At 46.6% G+C, this 25,485-nt stretch overlaps 1 protein-coding gene across 5 annotated transcripts in view; it reads left to right on the top strand.

Moving 5' to 3' along the window:
* Window positions 1–25,485, top strand: part of USP33 (ubiquitin specific peptidase 33) — a 407,644-nt gene that overhangs the window by 89,234 nt on the left and 292,925 nt on the right. For 4 of the 5 annotated variants that reach the window (XM_085602029.1, XM_085602031.1, XM_085602030.1 and 1 more), the window contains exon 5: window positions 23,309–23,452. In XM_085602029.1, coding sequence (XP_085458155.1) covers window positions 23,309–23,452 — 144 coding nt within the window. Of the gene's footprint in view, window positions 1–23,308; window positions 23,453–24,237; window positions 24,347–25,485 lie in introns of those variants that run through there. The other variant, XM_085602034.1, reaches the window with a different exon arrangement.

Genomic DNA, 25,485 nt, shown 5'->3' on the forward strand with positions numbered 1-25,485 from the left:
ATTTGGTTTAACTTGCATTCTATACAGAATAGTTTTATATCGACGGGGAAGGCATTAAAATTCCCTTAATGCATACTATTTAGACATGATCTGCTGACAAAACACATATCTAAGTTACATCCGGTTTGATGATTCACATTGAGGGTCAGATTTCTATTTTAACATTCATATATCAAAAGCACCTTGACTTTCAATTTATTAGTAGCAGCAAGCACCATGACTTTCAAATTCACTAGTAGCTGAAAACGGAAGATGGGCAAAGCACACTGTTTACAACATCATCACCCTCTGTCCTAAGGGATATCTGTCATAATGAAATATTTTGAGAATTTCGTAATTTCTGTGTCCTGTAATAATGGTGTGATACAAAGATCATATCATTCATACAGAAAATGCTTCCCAGCGTTACTATAGAGATGCTTACCCAATATATTTCCAATGTATCTGTTTCTATTTTCAGAAACGAGAAAACTTGCGATAAGTCAGTCACTTCCAGAGAACCTCGTGTAATGCGAAAAACTGGAAAGATGGAGCATTCATTAGCGTCGCGGTCCTATTGTTGAAATAGCTTAAACATAGTGTTCGAGGCATATGAGCTGCAGATTACACACTATGCATAGATCGCCATCTGGTGTTGGGCCCGGAGTTTTGCACTTGTTTTTGTCTTGGAAAGTCTTTGGAAGTCACGAGGTTTGTGACTCCTCCTTTGGATCATAGTGCGCATGGGCATCGGCTCCATCCTCAGATTGTTTTTTTCCGCCATCTGGCTCGGATGTGTTCTCGTGTTCCACTTCGGAACCATTAACCGTTTTCTCTTTCGACGCGCATTCCTTCCCTTCTCGATGGTATTGTTTCGATCGCGTTTTCCAACCCACGTGACCCTTCAACTTCGAAGTCTTCGATTCCGGTCGTCGACGAAGGCCGTCTGGCCTACCCGGGCCTCCTCTCCGGCTCCTAGAAAGGACGCCATTCAAAAAGTGTCCTCGATGTGGGTCGAAGTTTCCTCACACCGACCTACATGAGGTGTGCAACCTCTGCCTCTCACCGGAGCACGAGGCCAGAGACTGTTCAGCTTGCGCCTCTTTCCGCTCCAAGAAGACAATCGGGGACCAACGAGCTCCAAGAACAATGGCGCGCTCATCATCTTCGATCCCAGACGACATCTTTCAAGAGGGCGTCGATGTTCCGGAGCAGGGTCGGGTCGAAGAAGCCATCATCAGCGCCTCCGAAGCAGATGATTCCGACGTCGAATACATCACTCCAGCTCAAAGGGCTGTGAGTACAGACGTCGACACCGACCCACACCCCCCCTCGACACTATCAAAAAAGGCTTCGGTACCACCTTCACCTTCGGGCCCAGGTGCACACCGAGACACTGCTTCCCATGCCCCGTCTTCGGGCCCGGAAAAGAAGCCTATTAAGCCTTTAGGTGGCTCGCGCTCGAGTCAGCCTACCCTCTGTGCCGAAAAATATATTCAGTACAAAAGGGGGTGGTGATGGACGGAGCATCAGAATCAATCAAACACTCACACCCAGTCAACAGATCTGGGTTTGATCCATGCCTGTTCTTTAGCCCACTCCGCCACCCCAGTTCAGACATGGCCATATGCAAATCAGTCTGACCCTGTGCCTCATGGGAACAGTCCAGCCCGAACTGCCAAGCCATGCCTTCCCTGGACCGGAAACAAGCTTCCTAGGACCGGTTTCTGGCATTTTAGCCGTCTTCAGCCAGGCTTGCTTGAATCCAGTGGCAAAGTGAGCAAGGGACTCACGTCTGAGCATACCCTGCCAACTTATGGTCTTGCTCTCCATGCCACTGGAATCAAGCTATCCTGGCTGAAGAGGGGTGAAACCCCGAAACCGGTCCTAGGATGCTTTTTTCCAGTCCAGGGAGGACCTGGCTTGGCAGTTCGGGCTGGACTGTTCCCATGAGGCACAGGGTCAAGACTGATTTGCATATGGCCTGGTTCAAACTGGAACGGCATGGTGAGCAAAAAAACGATGGATTTAGGCCCAGATCTCTGTACTGGGGTGAATGTATGACATTGTTCTGCATTCTGTCCATCAATTGTTGTTTTTGAAAAATATATTCAGGCACCGAAGAAGACGACGTCCTCATCCTCGTCCACGCCGACCGCTGCTTTCACATCAAAGCACTCTGCATTGAAGGTTAGCACCGGTTCCTCGGCACCGACAACACCCTCGGAGCCGACTAAAAAGTGCCCACCAAAAGGCCCCGATTCTTCGAAGCCAAAGACCTCGGAACCGAAAAAACAACAACCAGTTCCATCGGATAAAGACACTACAAAACTACACGGTTCCAAACCTAGAACCGCTGCAGAGTCGACGCCGAAAAAGCTTACGCCACCAAAACCCTCGACTCCGAAGGATCTGCCTCCCACAGACGAACTGTTTCGTCCAGATCCTACCCAAAAGACTCTTGTGAAGGATCCTAAGACTGGTCATTTAATGCTTAGCATCAAGAAAAGACCCCTGGAAACGCCTGCGCCCGCACCACCACCCAAAAAGAGAGACTTTGCTACCTCTTCATTAAGAATCCCTTCTCCTCTTCCTCCTCCTCCTCCTCCTCCTCCTCCTCCTCCTCCTCCTCCTCCTCCTCCTCCCCCCCCCCCCCTCCCCCACAACACCCGTACACCATCACCTACCCCAGTAGATGATGATAACACCTCAGATGATGCAGGGGGAGGTGCGGACGATCAACCCCTTGGGGACCCTACCCCTAGTGGCTCCCCGGACCACTGGGATGATTACAGTGTCCCAGACATCCCTTACACCCCAAAAGATGACATCTATCCCTCCAGGCTTTCCCCTCCAGAGGACAATATTGGCTTCAACCAGCCCCTTCACAGAGCTGCCCAATACCTTGGGGTTGCCCAGTTGAGGAAGATTTTCTTATGGACACCTTGGAAACTACACAAAGGTCCACCTCAATTCTGCCAATGGTTAAAGGCATCATTAAGCATGCACCAGAGATTTTTAAAGACCCAGTCAGAGCTCGAGTCATCAACCTAAGAATAGAAATAAAGTATAAGGCTGCTCCTACTGATCCAGTATACATTAAAGGCCCCGCACCACTAGACTCCTTAGTAGTCTCTAAAGCAAGGAAGAGAGCAAATTCCCAAACATCTGGTGACGCACCACCACCAGATAAGGAATCAAAACTCCTGGACGCCTCTGGCTAACGCACAGCGTCACAGGAAGCAAACATTTGGCGCATTGCTAATACCCAAGCGCTGTTAGCCAGGTATGACAGGGCACATTATGATGAGCTTGAGTCCATAATGCAGCACCTCCCTGACAGGTATAAAAACAGGGCCAATGAACTCATACAGGAGGGTAAAACCATCACTAGCACCTCAATCCGTTTTGCCCTAGATGTAGCAGATACCGCCTCAATGGCAATAAACACTAGTGTCCTTTTGCGCAGGCATGCTTTGTTACGCATATCAGGTTTTAAACCCAAAGTCCAGAGTTCTATACTCAATCAGCCTTTTGATGAGCAACACCTATTTGGCCCCAATGTGGACGTATCACTTGAGAAAATGAAAAAGGATACAGACACGGCCAAATCTATGGGAGCCTTGCAGTTGCAAGCTCCCAGACGGTCCTTTCATCGCTCATCCTTCAGAAGCACCCATAGAGGCTACTCTTCTGATAGCCCCTCCACCTCTTACAAGGCTCCCACCTAATCCACCTTTACTAGAGGTTACCAAAGGGGTGGTTACAGGGGGAACAACAGCAAAGGCAGAGGCAAAAACAGCTCCCGCTCTGCCTCCACCCCCACCCCATGACTTCCCTCCACTTCCCCCAGACCATTCCAGTCCAGTCGGGGGAAGACTCCACCAATTCCTCCCTGCCTGGGCAAACATCACTTCAGACAGGTGGGTGCACCAAATAATTCAATCAGGCTACTGTCTCGAACTAACATCTACCCCCCCAACCATACCACCCAAACACCGTCCAATGTCACAAGAACATCTGTTACTGCTAAAGCAGGAGGTAATCTCCCTCCTACAAAAAAGTGCAATAGAACCAGTTCCCCTGCACCAACAAAACAAAGGAGTTTACTCCCTCTATTTTCTCATACCAAAGATGGACGGATCTCTAAGGCCTATTTTAGACATCAGACCCCTAAACCTATACATACACTCAGACCACTTCCACTTGTTCACACTTCTTTACGTCCTCCCTCTGCTTTCCTTGGCGACTTCCTTGCTACTCTAGACCTCAAAGACACCTATTTCCACACTCCCATTCACAGCGCTCACAGAAAATATCTCAGATTCGTAGTGGACGGTCAGCACTATCAATTCAAAGTACTCCCATTCGGAGTCCCCACAGCACCAAGAGTGTTTACCAAGTGCCTAGCGGTGGTGGCAGCACACCTAAGAAGACAACACATCCATGTCTTCCCATATCTAGACGACTGGCTCATAAAAGCCAGCTCATACAATCAGTGTGTACAACACACTAACACCACTATTCAACAACTTCACGACCTAGGGTTCACAATAAATCACGCCAAGTCCCAGCTGCAACCGTCCCACACACACCAATACCTCGGTGCCACAATAGACACCTCAAGGGTGCTAGCCTATCCCAGTCCCGCCAGGATAGGCAGCATACAAGCTCTTCTCACCAGGTTCCAACCGCGACACTCTCTTCCAGCTCGAGTGTTCATCAAACTCAAAGGGATGATGGCCTCTTGCATATTCATAGTGCCTCATGCACGACTCCAGATGCGTCCTCTCCAAGAGTGCTTAGCACGCCAATGGAACCAGGCTCAAGGTCAGCTAACAGATCTGGTGTTGGTAGACGGTCGTACCCATCGCTCTCTGCAGTGGTGGAACACCAAGAACCTTTCCAAAGGGCGACCGTTCCTCGAGCCGGTTCCTCAAATAGTCATGACCGTGGACGCACCGCTCTCCGGCTGGGGAGCTCACCTACTTCATCACACCATGCAGGGCAGGTGGACGCCTCAGCAAAAGTTACTCCACATCAACCACCTGGAGCTACTAGCCATATTCCTAGCCTTGAAAGCATTCCAAAAACACATTTCAGGCAAAGCTGTCTTAGTCCGCACCGACAACATGACAGCCATGTATTATATACAAAAACAAGGCGAGACACACCCTCTGCAGCTCTCTCAGCTCACACAGAGCATATGGAGGTGGGCTATACCTCAAAACATTTTTCTCCTAGCCCAACATGTCCCAGGAGTCCAAAACACAATAGCCGATCTGTTGAGCCGTCAAACACAACAAATCCACGAGTGGGAACTTCATCCACAAGTTCTTCAACCGTTTTTTCAGATGTGGGGGCAACCACAGATAGACCTATTCGCCACCCACGAAAACGCCAAATGCCCAAACTTTGCCGCTAGGTATCCTCACCCATTGTCCAAAGGCAATGCGATATGGATGAACTGGTCAGGCAGATTTGCGTACGCTTTTCCGCCTCTCCCACTCATTCCACTAGTGGTGCGCAAACTACAGCAACACTCCTTAACGCTCATCCTAGTTGCTCCAACTTGGGCCAGACAACCATGGTACACCACATTGCTGGAACTCTCCGTAGTTCCGCATGAAAAATTACACCTCTCTCCACGCCTCCTAACCCAGAACCATGGAGAGATACAACACCCAACCCAGCTCAGCTCAACCTAGCGATCTGGCTCCTGAAGTCCTAGAATTCGGTTACCTCAACCTTCCTCCTGACTGTATGAACGTCATCAAAGAAGCTAGACAGCCTACCACTAGAGCATGCTATGCAGCCAAGTGGAAAAGATTTGTAATATACTGCCATAACAACAACACTGATCCCCTAGATGTGTCTATCCAACACATCATAGGCTACTTACTACACCTCCAAAGATGCAACTTAGCCTACACGTCTATCAGACTGCATCTTGCTGCCATAGCAGCATATCTACAAAATAGATAACATCTATTACTCTTCAGAGTACCTGCCATAAAAGCTTTTATGGAAGGACTCAAAAGAATAATTCCCCCCAGAGTACCACCTTCACCCGTGTGGAATTTAAACATCGTTCTCACAAGGCTAATGGGGCCGCCATTTGAACCTCTACATAAATGTGAGCTACAGTTCTTAACATGGAAAACTGCTTTCCTAGTAGCTATTACTTCTCTACGAAGAGTTAGCGAACTACAAGCACTAACTATTCAGGAACCTTTTCTGCAAATGCATCATAATAAGGTTGTACTCAGAACTAATCCTAAATTTCTCCCTAAAGTCATTTCTCCCTTCCACCTCAATCAATCTGTGGAGCTGCCTGTATTCTTCTCGCGGCCACAAACAGTCGCAGAAAGAGCTCTTCGCACCTTAGATGTCAAAAGAGCACTTCTGTACTACATAGAGAGAACACAACCTTTTTGTAAGACCAAACAACTATTCGGGTCTTTCTCACCACCACACAAGGGCAACCCCATATCAAAATCTGGCATAGCTAGGTGGATTGTCAAATGCATACAGATTTGTTACCACAAAGCAAAACGTACATGATCTGTTCCTCCTAAAGCCCACTCTACACGAAAGATAGGGGCTTCAATGGCATTTTTAGGGAACATTCCCTTAGACGATATCTGCAGAGCAGCTACATGGTCTACACCGCACCCATTCACAAAACACTGTTGTGTCGATGTGCAAACTAAACAACAAGCTAGTGTGGGCCAGGCTGTACTCAAAACACTATTTCAAACTACTGCAACAGATACTGGTGGTCGCCGCTAGGAGGGGATACTGCTATACAATCTATGCATAGTGTGTAATCTGCAGCTCATATGCCTCGAACGGAATATGCTACTTACCAGTATGCATCTGTTCTTGGCATGTAGAGCTGCTGATCTACATACGCCCACCCGCCTACCTTTATCTGTTCCAGTATTATCTTACTTAGATACACCATACATGGGCATACTTCCTGTTTCCTACAAAGCTCCATCATTTCCCTGCTGGCGAAAAACAATCTGAGGATGGAGCCAATGCCCATGTGCACTATAGTCCAAAGGAGGAGTCACCTGTCCCGTGACTTCCAACGACTTTCCAAGACAAAAACCAGTGCAAACATCCGGGCCCAACACCAGATGGCGATCTATGCATAGTGTGTAGATCTGCAGCTCTACATGCCAAGAACAGATGCATACTGGTAAGTAGCATATTCCTTTTTGACTGAGCAAGCATACCTCAGTTAGAATAAACGTTGTTTTGGGTCCCAAGCGTCAGGAGCATTATTTGTAATGCGCTCACTTTCTACATACATTAGTTGTGGAGGTGCGCCATTTAGCCTATTCCGACCTATAAAGATAAGCAGCCTTTAGTTTGTTTAAAAAACACTGCTAAAAATATCCTATTTATAGAAAAGGCCCAGTGCAATAAACTGGACTTCAAATCTATGGGTTGGTGTATACCGTCTTAATTGGACTTGACCCAATCCACTAGGCCCAAACAGCGAGTTTTTAATGGCAAGAGCTAAGAGCATAAAGGTTTGTATGTACCCTCTTAAATAATCTACCACCCAACATATTAGTGCCAAACAGCAAATTGTTTTAAAATCAGAGCAAGTGCTAAGAACTAGGAGGTTGGTGTGAAAACTCTTATCTTATCTAAACCCGCCATCCTAGTCCCAATTAAACAATGTTAAAGAGTCAGAGCGAAACATAAGGAGAAAAAGTAGGCTAAACTATAGGGTCCAACCCAACACTTACTTGTGTGGCCAAGTCAGTTCACGTCCGTGTCTGCATACGTCCTGTCGCTATTCCGCGATGTAATGATCTGTCAAGGTGCCGGCATTTAAATAACCCGCCTGTGTCAGCATCTGATGTCAATTGCAGAAAAAGCACAATTCCCCTAGCGTAATTATGGCCGCCATCTTGCGATGGACCGGAAGTGTATGATAACTGATGTAAGACGTCAACGCGCTGCCCGATTATGCGTGTGCAGCCCAATTTATACTATCCAAATTTCAGTTTAACTAGTGGGTAGGTGCAGTCACCCATGCCCCATACCCTGTGTGTCCTGTGTTAATATAAGGAAACTCATACTCTGCATGGGAAGAAGTATGTATTGTATACTTTGGGTTATGAGGTGCTAGCATATACAACACAAGACACATCCATAGGGCTATTTTGCCCAAAGAAGCCTTGCATAAAACCTTGGATAAATGTGGGCGATAGGTAGAAGTAGAAGCGCACTCATCAGGCATTAAGGTTCTCTTTGCTCTGTGTCTGGCCCTATTACAGATGATTCTTCGATGATTGAATGCCTGACGATCGAGCTAGCACAGTGTCCGACTCCAATTATAATATGTGGTGATCTAAATTGCCATACAAGTAGCAATCCTGAGTTGATATACAAGAATCGAAAACCTAAAATGTATAGGGCACTGCTAGATTTTAAAGAAGCGCTTGGTCTCTTGATGCCTGGGCATGATTGAATAGTTCAAACCCAGGATATACTTTTTACTAATTTACCAAGGAAAAAATATAGCAGATTAGATTATTTTTTTTAATTTCCCCAAGCTTATTAAACAGTTCGCTGCTGGCATAGTATCCCAAAATAATTCCTTGGTGCTGGATTTCAAGGTTCAACCGCTGGCCAATCTTGGATCACAGTGAATGTTTGAGCAGGCTCTACTTGTCGACCCTGGGTACATTAAACGTATGAAGCAATGGATCACAGACTTCTTTAGGTGGAATTGGGGTACGGCTCCATCCGGAGTAGTTTGGGATGCATTTAAAGCTGGAAAAATGGGAGAGACCAAGTTATTCATGGAATAGGGAAAGACAACAGACCTGTTTACTCCAGGAACTGCGGGACAGTTGGCCAGATTAGACCGAGAACATATAATAAGAAGCAGTAAGAAATTAAATATATTGATATAACACAAATGATTGCAATAATTACAGCTCAGATCCATAGCATCTATAGAGAAAGAGTAGCTTGGAGCTATCTGGCGGATTGGCTGGAGAACTATGCTTATAGTGATGGTATTGGAAGGGTCCTAGCAGCAAAATCTCATCTGAGAGAAGTGAGGAGTATGATTACAGCAGCCTCAAAAGACCTGGGGGACCTAGTTTATATAATACACACAAATGGGGCCGCTCCTATTGGAATGACCCGGACACAACTGAGTAGTGTTAAGTGACTGTGAGTGTGGACATCTCACTAAAAGTTACGGACTGGCCTCACACACCACCTGGTGTCATGCTTCATCATCGGCCAGTCCTCGCCCTCTAAAAACTTGGTTTGATAGAGGGCGGGCATGCACTGACGACAGGGATGCACTTCTAACTGAGTGGGGCCCAAAGTGAATAAGTGAGATTAAAAGCCATTATAGTAACCTCATTCTCTATTTAATGATTTAGGAGACTATATGGTTTATAAAAACAAGTGTGCGGCGCAATTGGGAAAATTATTATCCCCTCGCCGTATAATCATTGGTCTGAAAATGGGTCGACATGTTTCTGCCTAATGTCAACAGAGGTACTCTGCATTCATCAGGACCTTAGTTTTTACCAAGAAACGGGCTCCACTCTTACCAAAATTATGGTTAAATGGAATCAGCGGTGGAGGGACCGTGGTCACTCTCTGCTGTATATATACGGGTCAGAAAAAGTACCCTACAGCCTAAACTCCATATACTCCATGGGAGGGGGAGTAAAGGAGAACCCCTGTAGTCAAACTTTCATCAAGGTGCGTTCTCCACGGGATCACCTACTGTGTACCGCACTCCTCCCCGGTTCTCCTTTACTCCCCCTCCCATGGAGTACATGGGGCCCTCCTGACCTTTACATGCGGCCCTCCTGACCTTTACATGCGGCCCTCCTGACCTTTACATGCGGCCCTCCTGACCTGTACATGCGGCCCTCCTGACCTGTACATGCGGCCCTCCTGACCTGTACATGCGGCCCTCCTGACCTGTACATGCGGCCCTCCTGACCTATACATGCGGCCCTCCTGACCTTTACATGCGGCCCTCCTGACCTTTACATGCGGCCCTCCTGACCTTTACATGCGGCCCTCCTAACCTTTACATGCGGCCCTCCTGACCTTTTTCATGCGGCCCTCCTGACCTTTTTCATGCGGCCCTCCTGACCTTTTTCATGCGGCCCTCCTGATCTGTACATGCGGCCCTACTGACCTGTACATGCGGCCCTCCTGACCTCTGCATATGGCCTCCTGGGCAACATCAGCACTGAGCTGCTGTTTACTCGACCTAGCACTAACATTAAACAAATGTTTAATAAATGGCGGCATTTATTTAAAGGTTATTTGCAGTTAAAGAAAGGAAGTAACCAGGGTGCAGTGAAACCCTTAACTTTAGGAGCATCTTCGCTTTTTTTTTTTTTTTTTTTTTTGGGAAACCTTTATTACAGAGTTCAAGAGATATACAAGTATGGGCCTACAACCTTCAGGCCGGCCGCTAGTAGACAGTGAGACCATGAAACACATTCATAAACACGAGCAGCAAGCAGTAAAAAGTCCCACAGATCAAAAAATATCATTTGCGGCCACATTGCCCAAACATCCCAAATGGCGGTTTCATTTTAAATGACAAACGAAAAACAAACCCACAAGGCGGCAAAAGTCTAGGCAACAGTATGTGCTCCCCTCGGGAGGGCTCTACCAATCTACAAGAATAGGAGGGGGGGGGGGGGGGGGAAGGGCAGGGGCAGAAACAAAGTGGTCACGATAACACAGAATCAAGAGAATGTGCAGGCTAGGGAGACAGGGCCGCCGCCAAGGCGGGCGTCAGTGGCGGGGTACAGATCCCGCCGCGATAGGAGTTCCAGGGGCCCCACACCTTCGCCCATTTCCCAGGCCTACCTCTCGCCACATACACAACCTTTTCTCGGAACATACATCAATCCATATTTTCCTTCCATACCGAAATCGTGGGTGACCTCTGGGAACCCCATAATTGTGCTATGTCACGCTTGGCCACCATATATCCCAATGTCACCCACCACGTTTGCGTCGCCGTGTAATCAGTCGGCTCGCACACATTCAACAGACACCTCCTAGCCTCGGGGAACAGCGCAACATGCGTGACCGCTTGCAACACCGCATGCACACCACGCCAGAATCGAGTCACCTCCGGACATTCCCACAAAATGTGGAGGAAGGTCCCTAACATGCCACACCCACGCTTACACATCCCATCCACCGCATATCCCATACGCATCAGGCCCGGTCCCGTAACGTAAACCCTGTGGAGTATTTTGAGCTGGACGAAACGAAGGCGGGCCGGTATGGCCACCTCTTTCGGGGAGGCCACCGCAGAGACCCAATCCTCGTCGTCAAGCTCCAATCTATCAGAGACCCATGCCTCACGGAGGGCGGCCAGCAGTCCCGAGCGATCGTTGATGAGCTTTTTATAGATCAATGAGATGGTGCCATCCGGTACATGCCCGTCTAGCACTCTATCTTCCAAAGGGGAGCACTCCGGGATGGACGCGACCTCCGGGAACACGGAAGACAACGCGTGGCGAACCTGTACATACCGGAAGTATTCCCTGTCATGCAACTGGTATTCCGCTTTCAGCACATCAAACGTTTTAAATCCCCCCTTCGTCCATAGATCGCCCACCATGCTAATGCCAATCGTGTCCCACTTCTCGAAGCCTTTCGTCGTCCACAAACAACCCAGTCGCTCAGAGGCATACAGTGGCGTCGCCCGGGTCAGCCGATCTTTCCACCCCATCGCCGAGTTTGCCGCATGCCACACCCATACCGCGACCCGTGTCGGACCCGTCAAACGTGCGTCGAGCGATCTAGAGTAGAACGCACGATTATAGTCGCCACCCGGCAACAACAATTTGTCCATTTCAAAAGCCGGATTAAGGGCGGGCCCATAAAGCCCGTGGTTTATCGCAGCCAGCTGGGAGGCCCAGTAATAACGTTTGATGTCGGGGAGGGCGACCCCCCCATCGTACCACGGGAGCGTCAGCTTCGCAAGGGCGATCCGCGGCCTCCCATCCCAAAACAGTTGGCGTTGCAGCCCCTCCACCTCCCGAAAGTAACTAGCCGGAACGACATCCATCGTATTTTGTAAGGCATATAAAAATCGTGGCAACGACATCATCTTAAACAGCGCCGCCCGGCCGAGCAGCGAGAGCGGCAAGCGCCTCCTACGCGCCACATCCGCCTTCAAACATTGGAGGGGGGGGGGAGTAGGTTCTGTGTGTATCGGGCCGCAGAGTCCAGTGTAATAAAAATACCCAGGTACTTAAATCCCTGTTGAGCAATCTGAATAGGACAACCCCACAGGAGGATAGGAGCCTCCCCTGAGAGGACATACACAGGACTTAGCCCAGTTAATGACTAGGCCTAAGTTCCGGCCAAAGGAATACAGCACATCCACTAACACAATCAACGATTCACGCGGGGAAGCGAGATACAAAAGAATATCGTCCGCGTAGAGAGAGACTCGATCCTCATACTCAGGAGTCCACCGGAGACCACGAATCGAAGGGTGCCACCGCAGCCACTCCGCCAGGGGCTCCAAGGCGAGCGCAAAGAGGAGAGGCGACAGCGGGCAACCCTGTCGCGTGCCCCTACCCAATTCAAAAGGAGCCGACACTCTACCATTCACCACCACCTGGGCTAGCGGTCCGGAATACAACAATTTCACCCAGCCAATGAATCCCGGGCCAAACCCAAACTTCTCCAGCGTCGCCCAGATATATGGCCACTCAAGCGTGTCGAATGCCATAGTGGCGTCTAGGGACGCCAAAATGGCTGGCTCACGTATGAACGGAACCCTCGAGAGCACCCCCATGCAAACGCCGCAGGTTAAGCGCGGTGTTGCGATGAGGGATAAAACCGGACTGGTCCTGATGGATCAGATCGCACACCACGCTGACCAGCCGATTAGCCAGCACCTTGGCCAGAATTTTCGGTTCCGCGTTCAAAAGCGAAATGGGCCGGTAAGAAGTGACCCGATCACGCGGCCTCCCCTTCTTGTGAATAACCACAATAGTGGCTAGACGCTGGTCTAGCGGGAGGGAACCCGCCGCCCGGGCCGCGAGGAACATGTCACGAAGATGCGGCGCCAATGTATCCGGTCGCAATTTGTACAATTCAATGGGAAGGCCATTAGGGACCCATGGCCTTGCCAGAGGCGACTGAACGTATAGCCAGGGCGATCTCCTCAGACGTCGGAGTCGCGTCCATCAACGATTTATCCTCCTCCGAAAGGGAAGGCAACGCAATATCTTTAAGCAGGTCGCGGGAATCCTCTTCAGAGCGAGAAGATACCGGGGAATACACCCCGCGAAAATACTCTGCGAAGCTATCAACAATTTCACCCGGATCAGTAACATACACACCCTCCACTCTCTCAACCAGCGGAACAACTCGACTCGCTCTCTCCTTTTTATCCAGCCACGCGATCAGTTTTCCAGCTTTATCACCCATATCATACAGTCGCCCCTGCTGCTCCCTACTCAGGCCCCTGGCCGCTTCGGTGACTAGGGCCTTGTAGTCCGCTTGTTTGATCCTGAGAGCATGCAGTTTGTCGTCCGTGACACCACAATCCAGGTCACCCTCCAACTCAGTTATCTCAGACTCGATACGGGTCACCTCCTCCCGCTCACACCTCTTGGAATGGGAAATGAGGGACAGGGCTTCCCCCCGGAGTACCGTTTTGAACGCCTCCCACAGAGAAACAGCAGACGACACTGATCCCACATTATCTCCAAAATATTGCTCAAGGGATTTAATCAAATCTGCGCGAATTGCGGGATTACGCAGGTACCAAGGGTTGATCGGGACCACCCTCCCCTTCATCCCCGGAACAATATCAAAGTGCAACAAGAGCGGGGAGTGGTCTGAAATACCCCGAGCAAGATGTCGCACCTCCCCGACCGTGCCGCTGGCATCAGAACATAATCAAGTCTCGAGAGACTACCATGAGCCCCGGAATGAAAGGTGTATTGTACCTGCGCAGGATGTTTTAGCCGCCAACAATCCACCAGACCCAGGGTATCTAAGAGGCCAGACAACCAAGTTTGGGCCCGGGGGAGATCCCTGGGTGGGTGACGATCCTCAGTTCCGGAGACCACAGCATTAAAATCCCCACCAACCACTAGGATCCCCTCCGGCAGCCCAAGAAGAAGGCGCCCCAAATCAGCAAAAGTAGTCGTCTGCAACCCCGGCGGGACATAAACAGAAACCAAAACAACTACTTTACCCTCCCATCTACCCACCAGAGCCGTATATCGCCCCCTGTCATCATGGAGCACCTCGTCAACCTCCAACGGGAGCGAGGTTTTAACCATAATGCCCACACCCCTCGAACCAGAGGTGAAGCCAGAATGGGCCACAAGGCGATAGCCCCGCCTGTTCATAGCACAGAAGGAATTACCAATAAGGTGTGTTTCTTGCAAGAACACAATATCAGGTGAAATCCGTTTTAAAAACTGCAGGACCACCCCCCGTTTTATCCTGTCCCCCAGTCCGTTAACATTCCAGGAAAGAAGTCTCAGCCCCCTACCCCCCATCACAGCCAAAACCAATCAGTCCCCTCCCAGAGAGCACCTTGAATAGAACACAATAATATGTCTGCCTTGTGGTACAAACAAACAATACCCAACCCCAACCCAACATTCCAAACAAAACTCCCCCCTCCCTGCACCCCTGCATGAGCCCAAACAGCCCCCCCAACTTGCAGTGTGCCTGTTGCCCCTGCATGAACTAAACTACAAAGACCCCCTAGAGGAGGAAAGAGAACCCCCTCGAGACACACCACAACCTCCACGGGTGGGGGAGCAAAGCACGACAGTCAAGAAACCCTGAGCACAGCCGAAAAGTGGCATCATCAGGAATTAGCCCCAGTGTCAATACCGCTGGCCCGGTCCAGTGGGCACTCTCCTCCCGCGCCCCCCACACCCTCTCGATCATGTCCCCTAGGCAAAGTGTCCAACCAGTCCCCGGCCGTCTCCGGACGGTCAAAGAAATGAGAGCGACCCCCGGACTCCACACGCAGCCTGGCCGGGAAAAGCATGGCGTATTTCAAGTTCATATCTCGGAGCCGCCGCTTGACGCCCATGAAACCCAGCCTCTGCTTCTGGACCGCCTGCGTAAAGTCAGGATAGAAGTTCACCTCCACGTTCTCCAGCTTAAGCGGCCCCTGCACTCTAGAAGCTTGTAAAATCGCATCCCTGTCCCGAAAGTTGAAGATACGGGCAATACGAGGCCGCCGGGAGAACCCTTCGGCAGGGTGTAGCGATCCATAATGTTGGCTTGAGTTGCAGCGCCACGCCGGGTCGATTTGGCCTTCGGCTTCTCTCCATCCTGCTTCGTCGCCATCGTCCTGTATCCCGTACACCCACGAGTCCTACCGCGGAGAGCGAACAATCGAGGCCAAAGACCCCAGAGGTCGCCTCAGAAAGGCGGAGCAGGTCCCCCGCAGGGCAGGCAGGGTCCCCCAGCGAGGCAACCACCACACACAGAAGGGCCGTGATCCCACTCGCAACAATGGCAAGAGGGCTCAAAAGTGAAAGTGTGGGGTACGCGTCTCGCCAGGTTCGTCCCGCCGTTGTTATTCACTTCTCCACTGGATCACACCCCAACTCAAGTCCGGGGTCAGGAGAGGAGCAGGCCGCAAACTTCAATCGATGCCCATCACGGCACACAGGGTCCGATTGAAATACGGAAAACGGGTACCACCTCGGCTCAGGTTCACCAACACAGTCCCCTCAACCGAATCAGGATGAAGACAGGATAAATGTAGGAGGTCGCGGAGGTCCTCGGGAGCCTCGCACCTACGCGGCCATCTTGGTTGCACGCTAGGCTCCTCCCCCAGCATCTTCGTTTTTAAAGATTTCCAACGTGTAAAAATATGATGATCTCTTCAAAATGTGTAGTTCATTAGCCTGCAGAACCTTAGTAAATCAGATAACAGCAGTGCATTCAGAAGTGTTTTTTTTTAAAGTGCTAGTTTTAAAACATGAATTAAGATACGTTCATGCTCCCCACTCTGTCAACAATGCCTTCAGTGATTAAATCCAACACAGGAGAAGGTTTTGTGTAACACACATTCTTAAGTCTTATATTGTGAGGTCCTCGTATATGTGATAATAAAATTTAAAAAAAATAGAGGAATTGAAATAAAATATTTGCCCAGGATCAAACAATTTGGTCAAGTGAGGAAGCCGGTACTCATCCCAAGTTTTCTGCTTCCACATTGTGAAACTCAGTTCAGCTGGTAGATGTACATGCTTTGTGTCCCCTTCACCCACTTTACACACCAACCCCTATCACCACTACCACTTACCTGGCATTAGTCACCAAAGAACAAACTTTTTGGCCCCCGGGAAAATGTTTCTGAGGACCCATGCTCTATATGAACTCTAGAGACCGTCTGCAGCTAATGGGACAGGAATCTAATGACATAATATCCCGAGGTACACTGCAGTGGTGCCCATGTTCTCCACTCTTGTTTGCTCTTTATATTGAGCCCTTTTTACAGAGGTTGCTATTAAATGTAAAATAGAATTGCATTCATATTCTGATCTGTCCACTAGAGTTCTGGCATAACTCGGGGGGTGGGGGTTAGGCGGGTGTAACAGATTTTTAGATTTGACAAAGCTTGCATGACTATAAAACCTACTCCAGATGAGAGATTAAGGCAGAGGTCTTCAGACTGTGGGGCGTGCCCCCCTAACAACTTATAAATGAAAACGGCTTGTTAGCTTGAATTTGTTTATAAAACGCGCTTCCAGGCTGTCTTCATTTACAAACATCAGCTGAAGTACATGATAGGAAGAACTATATGATTAAAAGGAGCATAATATTCTGGAACTATTATGTGCTATTATTTTACCAGCAGATAAAGTAAATGAAAAATAGTTTCAAGATAATACTTGGGAATCCTCAAATGGTTAATGCAGTCACTGCAGATGTTTGTGTATGAGGCCAAAGAAATACAGAAATTAAATTTGGTGGGTTCAATGGGGAAAAGGGGCGTATGTCTATATAGATCTACAAGGACGAACCTTTAACAGAAGGCACTGTGAATGCCAATATCTAAATCATTATTTTAAAACTGCATGACACCCAATATAAGATATGCTGCTGCAGAATGGTTTAGTCAGAGCCACTGGAATTAGGGTTGGCAAAATTATGCAAGAAGAAAAGGCAAATTATGTGGAATAACGTGGAATATTTTTTACAGTATTACTTTATTATTACAAACTTTTTTCACATGGTAATACTGTTTGGGAAAATATTTAACCTCATTGGTACCAGTTTAATAACCAAATACAGAAATAAGTAAATGAAAGGTGACCATGTAACCTCTTTCAAGGGCCTTCCATTGCGTGGCACCACATGTCGTCACATTTTAGTAACTTTTGATCCATTTGCGTAAGAAACAATTTAAAAAAAAATCTGCAGCTTACGCACCAGAGGATGGATTATGTGGCAGATTCATAATTATGCAGCAAAAAAGCCACAAAATCGCATAATTCCAGTGGTTCTGGGTTTAGTCTTAAGACAAAACAAGCGCTTCATATATTTAATAATAGGTAATCAGACTGTACCTAATGCAAGCATATTTACAGAACTCTACAATCTTCTATCACGTGTCATCATGAAACTTCCAGGCACTCCGTCAATTAAATCTTGTACTGGGTCCCAAGCAGCCCTTACATTTGGTGATTATCTAATTGCACACATTTACATTGCTTTCTGGTAGCAGGCACCTTGGTGAGAAGGTCTATTTCTTCTTTACCTTAGTTCTGCCCTCTCAACACTTGAGTCCCACCCCCTCGCTTTTCACTTTCACCCAGGGGCACTGGAAGGTCCACATTAACCTTTTAGGATGTTTGTTTCTTTTATGTTAACAAAATGTATGGGAACTGGTTTTGTGAATTGAAAAACAAACATAGACACATCGGTCCTCACAAATCCTGCCCACTTAGACAGGTAGATATCCTTTCTGGTAAGTTGAAGGGCAGCATACAGGGTCGCATTCAGAAGCAGAGCCCTGATCATCCAGACCCCTGCGGCTTCAGAGCGATGGCCCAAGAGAAAGAGGAAAATAGCAAGATCCATGGGTTACCATCAAAGACATGGCCCATAGGAGGGGTGCTATCTAGGAGCTAATATTTCTGCAAATGGACATATGAGGGCTATTTCTTTAATGAAGGGGCCAACACTACCATTAATGTAGCAGGTGCAGTGGCACTGGGACCTAGAGTGTGATGAGGCCACTACACTCCGTTTATGACTGTAGCAAAGACTGTAGTGGAGGCCTATTTTCCTTGCTAGCATTGGTGCCCAGGCCATCCTTGTTTCAAAGGGAACAGGGCCGAAGCACCGGGACGGGGAGATGTGGTACTTTGTTCCCTTTTTTTTTAATTACACAAGGGAGCAGACAGTCTACCCTGAGCCTCAGGTCTAGGAGTAATATCTCTGCATAGTGGGCTGTTTTCTAGGGCTGTAAGTATCATTGGTGCTTCCAGTGCAACAGCACTGAGGCCCAGTGGTGTGAGAGGCCAGCAACCCCAATTATGGCTGTTTTACTATCATTCCTCGTTTGCATTAGGCCCCAGTGCACCCTTGCTGTGTCAGTATTGTTGGCCTCATACAAATGGCCAAATGGAGGTGAATGTTGAAGCAGAGGAGACAGCTTAGCTTGGGCCTCAGAGAGATGACAGAAGAGGTATGGTTCAATATCGAGGCCCATGTTTTCAACAAAGTGCCGTAGTTATTAGTGAAGCAGGTACGGGATGCCAGGGGGTTGAGGGGTCCACTGCATCAGAATCATGACTCTTACTCAGCAAAAGAGTCATGGGGCCCTGATAGCATTAGAGACGAGGTAACCATTGATGCAAAGTGTGGGAAACGTGTGTCTGAAAGGATCAGAGTCTGTGTCAGGGCTGGGAGGATGGCCAGGCATGGTAGGGAAAGGCAGAGAGACAGCTTGCTACTCAGGGCTACAGCTATCATTAGTCCCGCAGGTACATCTGCATTTGGGGTCCAGGAGAATGAGGGGCTCACAACACCCTAATTATGTGAGGCGAAGTTTTTTGGTCAATTTATGTTTTGCTTGACATATTTGTTCTTTTATGCTACTCCTATTTAGTGCAGAATTTGAGCTACAGTACCCTTGAAATGATCTCATACTTCTAGCCCCCTACGCTCAGCCGTACCACTCCCTCTCCCTCAAGTCTTGCCATAAAGTTTTGGGAGCGGGGCCCGACTTCAAAAACTTTTTCTTTTGGGGGCTCGGAGCAAAAAAGTCTGAAGACCTCTGGATTAAGGGAACAATGGGGTACTGACCTAGGCTATGTCCTGTCTGACAAAGAGTGGTATTACTGCTGCATGCAAATTTAACTAGTCTGCCCCCCAACATAAGCTGCTCCAATTTAAATTCCTACATAAGGTATACGTTACCCCTAGCACGCTTGCTAAAATAGATACCACCAGATCCTTCAACTGCCCCAAGTGCAGTGCGCATCTTACATGGACTTGCCCTCATATAAGGGCTTTTTCAGGTGAGATATTTGCGCGCCCCTCCTTGTTGACGGATGTTGAGCTCCATCCTGACCCCCTTATAGCACTCTTGGGTCCTGTGGCAGATGTCCCCAAATCTATCCGCAGATACACTGCAATTGCTGTCCTACTGGCCAAATGTGGGATGGCGTTGCATTGGGGCTGTGGAGTTTGTCCTACAGTTAAGGCCTGGATTAGGAGCTTGATCTGTTGTGACTCCACTAGTGAAGTGTTTGCCATGCTACAACTGCCTACCTCATGGACAAAAGACATTTGGCAACCTTTGCGGGACTACCTGTTAACTATTGAAACTGACTCCCAGGGCTAGGCTCCCAGCATATGGTTGCGACTCATTGTCCACACAGCTATGTACCCTTGAATGCTCCGCTTTTCAATGTTGTAATTCCTGTGCTTGCTCTGCCTTCCAATGTAATGCCTTGATTACTGTACCTGTTGGTATTGCCAATTACTTTGTTCCGCACAGGGCTCTATCGATGGACTGTTCTACTTTATACCTATAAGTTGGGCAGCATGGGGGTCATTACGATGAGGTACAGACTTCACTCCGTCCACCATCGTATCGTATTTGGAACCGCCCGCCTACAAGGCGGCAGTCCCACATTACGAATTACAATGCGACTTCCATTGAAGCGGTCGCATTGCCTATGTTTTGCATTGTGGCGGGTGCTGCTGACTGCAGCATCCGCCACAATGCAAAAAAGGGACAATTTACATTTCCCCGCACTATGTGGCAGGCACCATGCATTGCCTGCCACGTGGAGCACAGAAATGTAGAGTTCACCATAGGTGTCCCCAAGGTCCCGTGTTTAGGGGCCAGGGGGTAAGGGGGCCCCGCTACGGGCCACCAAAGTCCCTTTCCCCCTGCCTGTTCTTGTCGGGTTAACCGCCATAAAACGGCAGGCGGAAAAGGACATCGTAATCCCTATGGATGTGATGCTAGGCGCACCGCCACCATTTAAGGGATTGGGAGGCCCTCTGCTGCTGAGTTTGCCTGATGCGTGGCAGTCGGAGTTTCCAACCGCCACGGAACTGCTTGCCATCCTAATGTGGCGGGCGGGGGATGGTCTTCTGATGGCAGTCTCTCCGCCATCGTAATGACTCCCAATGTTTTTTATTATTTTGTTTGTAAAACCATAAATAATGTTTAAATAAAAAAAAGAGTTCTGGCGTATACGGACGATATGCAGTATTAGCTACCAACTGAGGTATTGACATTAGAGAGATTGAGACGCAAGCAACATCCATTGTGGCGGTATCGGGATATTGACTAATCTGTGGTAAAACACCTATAATTTGTAATAATAGGGTAGAACTGTCCAATGATAGACAGATTATGGTTGCAACTTACTTAGGAATCAAGATATCGCCTAGTATCGAGCAAATTGTTTTGCTGAATTACGATCCGATGTTGGATCAGATTGCAAAGTATTTGAAGCGATGGGACAATCTTAAACTCGAGATTATTGGGCGATGCAACATTGTTAAGAAGTCTATACTGCCTAGGATGCTATATCAATTTAGGGCTCTACCACTGGAAGTGGGTCTTGAGTGGTTTCCGAAGCTAGACTCGCTCTGCAACAGCTTTATCTGGGGATATAAGCAGGCAAGAAGAGCTCTCAAGCTATTGCGTCTTCCGCTTGCCAGAGGAGGCTTAGCTCTTGCTAATTTTAAGTATTATTATTTTTGGCTGTGCTGCAACATATTGACTCTCTGGTTACAGGCCCCAATATTTAGGATCATAAGTTGAATAATTTTCCTTCATTCTATGAATATAGCTTGGGCAAAAATGCTCCCCTTTTGTTATTGAAATTTATAGAGGAGCTACTATAAGAAGTGAAATTTAAGGCCGTAGTGGTGGCTGTAAAGGTATGACAGAAAATAGCTTTTCTGATGATAATTGCTAAATATAATCGCTTTACTCCCCTATGGGGCTCCCCTCTATTTCTGTCAATATTTCATGACACTGTAAGAAGTGGGGTGAAGCCGGTATTGCATATTATTGGCGTTACTTTCATAGATGGTAGCGTATGCTCTATCAAATTTCTCCAAGAAATGTTTAAGTTGGGGAAACAGGATTTTTTTTAAGTATCTTCCAATCAGACACTTTTTGTTCACGATCAGTGCAAGTGAGATTAATGTGGCAGAAATTCCTATAGTAGACTTTGTGAAATTAATGAAGGTATTTACTGTTGGGAAGTTATATCAACAGCTCTCTGAATTAAAGGTAGATTATGTTGTGTTACTGTCAGTGAAGTGGTCATGTAAAATCAATAATAACAGAGGGGCAATCTATTGTCAGGAGTCGTTAACAATGGGGCCTAAAGTTTTGTTATCTACCATTTTTAAAACAATTTATGATTTATAATATACCCCGGTTAAATTGTATAGGTGGGGTTAACGCCTCAATTTCCAAGATGTGGTGAAACTGAGACGGATGAACTTCATATGTTTACCTCCTGTGCTGCATTGATGAGGTATTGGGCAAAGATTGGGGAGTTCCTATCCACCATCATAGAACACGAACGTAGGTGACGCCACAGGTAGTTTTATTGGGACTAGATAGTCAGACAGTCTCACATCCGATGATTAGCTACTCATGGTTTGTGGCTATGGTTATTGCTAGAAATTAAATAGCAAGAGAATGGTTGAACCCTGATCCCCCGTTATTTCATCAGTGGAGGGCACTTTATTAATGTTATCATACCGAAAACTGCCTGCTTAAGTACAAAGGAAGTAAGGCAAAAAAGATGGGCGGTGGTAAAATCTTTAGAAAAAATGTTCTCCAACTGTCTAGCTCTTGTAAGAAAACACAAATTCAGTCTTTTAACATCACTAGGTTGCACTATTGCAATTCTCTCGTCATGTGACTTCCTACCTTTCTTTTCATCAATTGCAGTTTATACAGAATGTGGCGATTCCTATGGGAGTGCCTGTATCTTTAGCTCTATGTTTCTGTGCACAGAGGGTCGGGTGTTTTTTTGTTTGAACTTTACAAGCTTAAAATGACCCTTGTAAGTAAGTTGTGAAGAAACGAATCTCTTGAATTTCACAAATTACTAAATAACATTTGTTCCTTTTGTAAATTGAGTACCTTTATCCCTCCCGTGCCAGGGCACCCGATGGGTTATTGCACACTTTAGAAATAATAAAAAAAAAAATAACAAAAAAGCTCTCTGAGCAGGTACATTGTAGAGTTTGGGGCATTTTGGTCACTATGTTTATTTTTTAAATGTTGTTTGGAAACTGTTCTAATGAATCTGCAAACATTTTATGCTGTTGCTGTGGCAGTAGAACAGACTTTAAAGATTTACTACACATGTTTATATCTGGTGTTCATAAAAATGGGAGCATGGTAATCGTCATATGGGAAAAAAGTTAATATTACTTATTAAATAAACCGTTGAGTGGTGTTCCTTCTAGTTTAATGAGCATAACCTCTACTGCTTTATTATTCATACAGCTCAAACCAAAGAAAATTAAAATATTATTAAAACAATCTGCATAGTTTAAGTTGTTTTGCTATTGCCCTCATTTATTCTCTTTGTAGTTTGTTCCCTCAGCAATTCTTTCCCAATGAAACAGGTAACTGTTTTCTTGCTACCTTAAGGTAAGCCTTACCGAAGATCGTTTTCAGAGTATTCAGTGTGTACTTGCATGTTAACAAACAAGCTGTACGTTACAGTCTGTTTTTTTGTAACTCGAATGAATGTCTTTTCCATTGATCAAATACCATTTCTTTTTGAAGGACACAAAACACTGTCTGACTGTGAATCTTACTACATTGCGAGTATGGTGTTACGCTTGCAGCAAAGAAGTGTTTTTAGAAAGAAAACTCGGATCGCCACCTGAAGCTATGAAACATAATCAACTGAAGGAAGTGTATGTACAGGTATGTTATATCATTCCCTGTTAAAGGTTTGAAACACTTCAGCTTTTATGTTTTAGTCGTACAGCTATCTTTAGCTTGCAGTAAAAAAGGGCAATTAATAGGACTCAATCCTTTCTCCATCCTAACACTTAACCAATAGTATAAAAATTGAGTATTCCTGCCCAGGCCTGGGTTTATGGAGCATGAGTGAACATGGTGATGAGTCATAGAGAACGCCTCTTCTAAAAACCTTCTTATTCTGCCTATGTGTGGGCGGCATTAACTTAACTTAATTAGATTTTCTTTTTTTAAAAGAAGCCACTTATAGTTTTTTATTAAAACAAAGTAGAAACATATAGCTGATTTAATCATTTCCTTATGTTAATATACCTTACATTGCTTGATAAACAGTACAGCTACAGTATGCTTGTTCCTCATCCCAAATTCCAGAACAAGTTGGTTAGATATTAAACTCATTACAGTCTAATGCAACTCTGGTATAACTACAGTATTACAGTGATCTTTAGTCTTAACATCCCTCGCATCCGTTTTATATAGGTCAGAACTGGCCTCTGGTCCATGCTTAACGATGTTGCATTTGACTCCACTTGTACCAAACTTCCATAATTCACCCGCCAATCTCTGAGATCTTTCATCACTTTATTGTTTGGTCACATTGCATACGCATTTATTCAGCCAGTAGCCATTTAGTTAAATCCCTAGGCTACCCCTCAAATAATGACCTTGTAGTTTGCACCTGGTTTATGTCTGTCATCTTTTCTAATTTCCGGTTTAAAGGACAGAAGAAGTGAAAGCAAATGCAGTCAGGTAGCTGTCAGTCTCAAGAAAAATCTGAAAATGAAGTGCACTGCTCTCAGCTGTAGCAACTGCGATGTCTGTATTTTTCCAGCACCTGTAAGCAAGATTGCTAATTTTCCAAACTCTTCTAAATTTTCAAGCTTCTTTTTACTCAAAATCCTTTAGTGTTAAGTAACCATTCTAGTATTTAAGTGGAAATGTTCCCATATGATTACTTTTTGTCTTGTATGTCTGTACACACAGACACCATGATATAGCTGTTTGTGAAGCATCCCTCTTGTGGTAGGAAGTGTGTCATGTGTGTTCCTGAGTAGTGTACAGTGAAGATTTGCTAAAGTATGTACTTCAAAAGAGAGTTATACTGCAAGGTAAGCTTCAATATTCCTGAAGATGCAATGAACCAGAGGCAGGATCAGGATAAAATAATTCCAAGTTGCATAACAGAGGTGGGCCTTCCAGCTTGGAGCCTGCTGTCCCTTTTCGAGACTACCATAAATAGGTCTGACAAAAGTTACTGCTGCTGAAACATAATTGTTTCCGGCATTCAACATCAGGACAAGTGTCAGTGTGGCACTAGTTCACTAATCTGTTTGACAAAAACCCCTGACATATGTAGCCAAGTTAAATATACTGTTGTCCACTCTTTGCGCTACACCTCGACATGTTGGGGAAAGCTTCAAGAGGAGGTCGGGGTATGTAGATTAGATGAATTTGTTTTATTTTGAAATAGAGACGGCAAAGCATGCACCTTATCTTAGAAAGTAAAAAACACCTGAAAAACCAGAAGTTAAAAATAATTTCTTGCCAATGATCATGGCATCACTTGTATTATGAAATTACCTGTTATCAGTGGATCTAGAAAATGCATGTTTCTATATGCCAATTTTATAGTCTTGAAATACCCTGGGGTTATGATCAGGCTGAATTCTAAACCGATTTACCTTTAATTCTGAGATTGCGAAGACTGAGCATATCCAAAAGTTTTGTGTATGCCAGTCCTTTACAGTGAGCTTCTTTGATACAATATTCTATCATGATCCAAATCATGACAAGATCTCAGGGTACTTTCGTTCCTTCACAAGAAGGTATTTGTCACCTGACCCCTCCAGACAGAACAAACCAAGAAACAGATTGAACCAACAGACACTGTGAACTAAAAGACACAACAAGCCGACAGAGCAGACGAACTAGACAAAAGAGAACAGGCAGGTTTGTGCATACATGGTATAGCCAAA

Source organism: Triturus cristatus, chromosome 4_2, assembly GCF_964204655.1.
Source record: "Triturus cristatus chromosome 4_2, aTriCri1.1, whole genome shotgun sequence".
Taxonomy (NCBI): Eukaryota; Metazoa; Chordata; class Amphibia; order Caudata; family Salamandridae; genus Triturus; species Triturus cristatus.